Below are 2549 nucleotides of genomic sequence, written 5' to 3' on the forward strand. Positions count from 1 at the left end.
GGGGGGATGGTGAACTCTAGATGACCTAAAAAATAATGTTTAATATCTCAGAAACCAAAACTGCACAAACGAAGATTTTAACAGCACAAACGGAGCACTAACCATTCAGACTATTTGCTGGATTTTGTGACGTGGGTGGGGTGTCAGCTTCACACAGCTGCGTAGGCGGGGCGCAACGGCAAGAAGACGCAGGGGGAACCGTATCTGATGGGGAAACGCGGATTGACACAACTCCAGGCCTCGAGAACAGGTGTTGACCTGATCCAGGTGTTGTAGTTTTGGAGCTGGAGCTGTTCTAGTGCAACCCAAATGCAAAAAAGTGGTAAAATCAACCTTTATTAAAGTTTCACAAATCACAAACATGGTTATAAATATTCTGCTGTAGCAGCAGAATAATCCAGTCCAGGTTTGAAGAGTCTAGGTCAGGGGTGCCCAAACTTTTTGCGAGCAAGATCTACTTTTTCTCTCACCAGCCGTCTGAGATCTACCTCATGACACAAAGACATAAAAATTGCAAATTAAACAGCTGGTTGCAAACCTGATGTCAGTCAGTCATGGTGGATCTGAAATTTGGTTTGATGACTGAAATATGAGAAACTACAGACTGATAGGAGGAACCAAAGAGCCCAATAAAGATAAAGGCAAATCTTCTGAAGTCGAGATATAATTAATCTAATTCCACATAATTATCGCGGTAAAATTTGTTAAAACTTAATGAAATATAATTGTCCTATTTGATGTTTGTTGTGACGTATGCTCACAAACGAACTAAGTAATTAGTCCAATTTTGTCGTTTATTGAACGTTCAGAAACTACAGCAAGTGTGATGAGCCACAGCAAAGGTAAACAAAGGTTAAACAACCCGACTATCAACTGAAAACATCTCCTACTTTTTTACTCTCGGTCTCTTTGTCGTTTAAGCACACCCGTTGCCGGGGCAACCGCCTGCGCCACGCAAGCCGAGCAAAGATTACATTAAAAACACAACATTCAGTCCGTTACGATATCAGGTTTCCAGGCTTGATATTTATTTCTCGATTATTAATAAGCCTCTCATGAACACAGCGGTGGTTGAGTAGCTGATTTAAACTCCTACTCTGCTCGTCAGTCGGTCTTTGTGTCGCTTTTTTTTTTTTTTTTTGTTAATGGAACCGAAACGCACAGAATTGCGCAACACCTTGTTGAAACAATAATTACTGAGATTATTAATTTTAACACGTTTCGTTGACTTTTTATAATTATTCTTTTTAATAAAGCTACAAACGTTTGGTGAATATTTTTGATAAGCCTATCAGAAGAGGAAGTGCTGCTCTCAGCGTCCTGGCGGCGTTCAGTTTGTCACTTGCAGAGATCGACTCAAAACCTTTCCGCGATCTACCGGTCGATCGCGATCGACGTATTGAGCACCTCTGGTCTAGGTGTTGTAGTTTTTAAACTAGCGTCGATTAAAAATGCGGAAGGTAGTGAAAAATTAGGTCCAATGGCCCGTCAGCCATTTCCCGAATCGGAACTAGAATTGGGAAAAAAAACTTCAATTTTGTGTTTTTTAGTTTACTGTAAAAGCTCTTTGAGTTCAGCATTCCTTAACCAGTCTGCAACTCTTTAATATCTCCAACTTTACTCAACCTGTATCATCAGTAAAACATGAAGGTGTTTCGTACCTATCCGGTGTAAGATGATCTTCGGTATCCTGGTAAAATCCATCAGTCTGCGCTGATCCTCCATCTCTTCTTCGGTCTTGACGTTGATTTCTTTCAACTCTGTCAATGTTTCTCCAGCAGGAGTTTCCTTCTCGTTGATAAACTCTCTCTGAGGCTGAAATGAAGACATTTTCACTGAAAACATGGAAATATTTACCTAAAACACCAAACCTGTTTTCACACTGTTCTCTAACAAAAGAAAACCTAATGCTACCTCGTGTGCGCTGAGATTTACCGTGTGTTTCACTTTGACTGTCCCGAAGAAAATGTGAACGATTTTTAGTTCCCCCTTAAATTTTCCGCCTTTAGTCTCCTCTGAATCTACAACTAAATTAAATATTTTAGAATATTAATGAGAATTTATTTCTGCGAGTGAAACACAGTACATAAAATGATTATACACAAACTGATGTTTCCAAGCCTTTTGTTTTTGTTAATTATGAGGATTTTCTGTGGAGACATATTTTGACACGTCTCCACATGCGGAAACCTTTATGTGTACAAACACATTCTCATAGCAAATTATAACAATGACTTCTGTCAAACAAACAGAAGTTCTGTTTTGTTCTGTGAAACAGAATTTATTATTAGAATATTACATAATTTTGATTAATGGGGAAAAAAAAGTTACTCAAAAAATGTAGACTTGGAGTTAATTATCAAAAGATATTTTTAATCTTACAAAAGACACTGATGGGGATCCAGAAGTTTCCTCTGGGCTTCTGGTCTCTGCATCTGAATACCACTAAAGATCTAATTCCTTTTCTGGGTCAAAAATGAGTACTTCATAGTTTCTATAGCTAAATACAAAGTTTGTTTTAAATCCTTCTCTGGGCTAAAAGTAAGTAG

The 2549-nt window shown here is 38.4% G+C and overlaps 1 protein-coding gene across 1 annotated transcript in view; it reads right to left on the reverse strand.

Moving 5' to 3' along the window:
* The window catches only part of LOC103480805 (zinc finger protein 37 homolog), an 8348-nt gene extending 6419 nt beyond the window's left edge, over positions 1–1929 (reverse strand). The window contains exon 1 of the mRNA XM_017310400.1: positions 1662–1929. Coding sequence (XP_017165889.1) covers positions 1662–1845 — 184 coding nt within the window. The 5' untranslated portion in view covers positions 1846–1929. The remainder of the gene's footprint in view (positions 1–1661) is intronic.
* Between the last annotated feature and the right edge of the window lie 620 nt (positions 1930–2549).

This window comes from Poecilia reticulata, linkage group LG18, assembly GCF_000633615.1.
Source record: "Poecilia reticulata strain Guanapo linkage group LG18, Guppy_female_1.0+MT, whole genome shotgun sequence".
Lineage (NCBI taxonomy): Eukaryota > Metazoa > Chordata > Actinopteri > Cyprinodontiformes > Poeciliidae > Poecilia > Poecilia reticulata.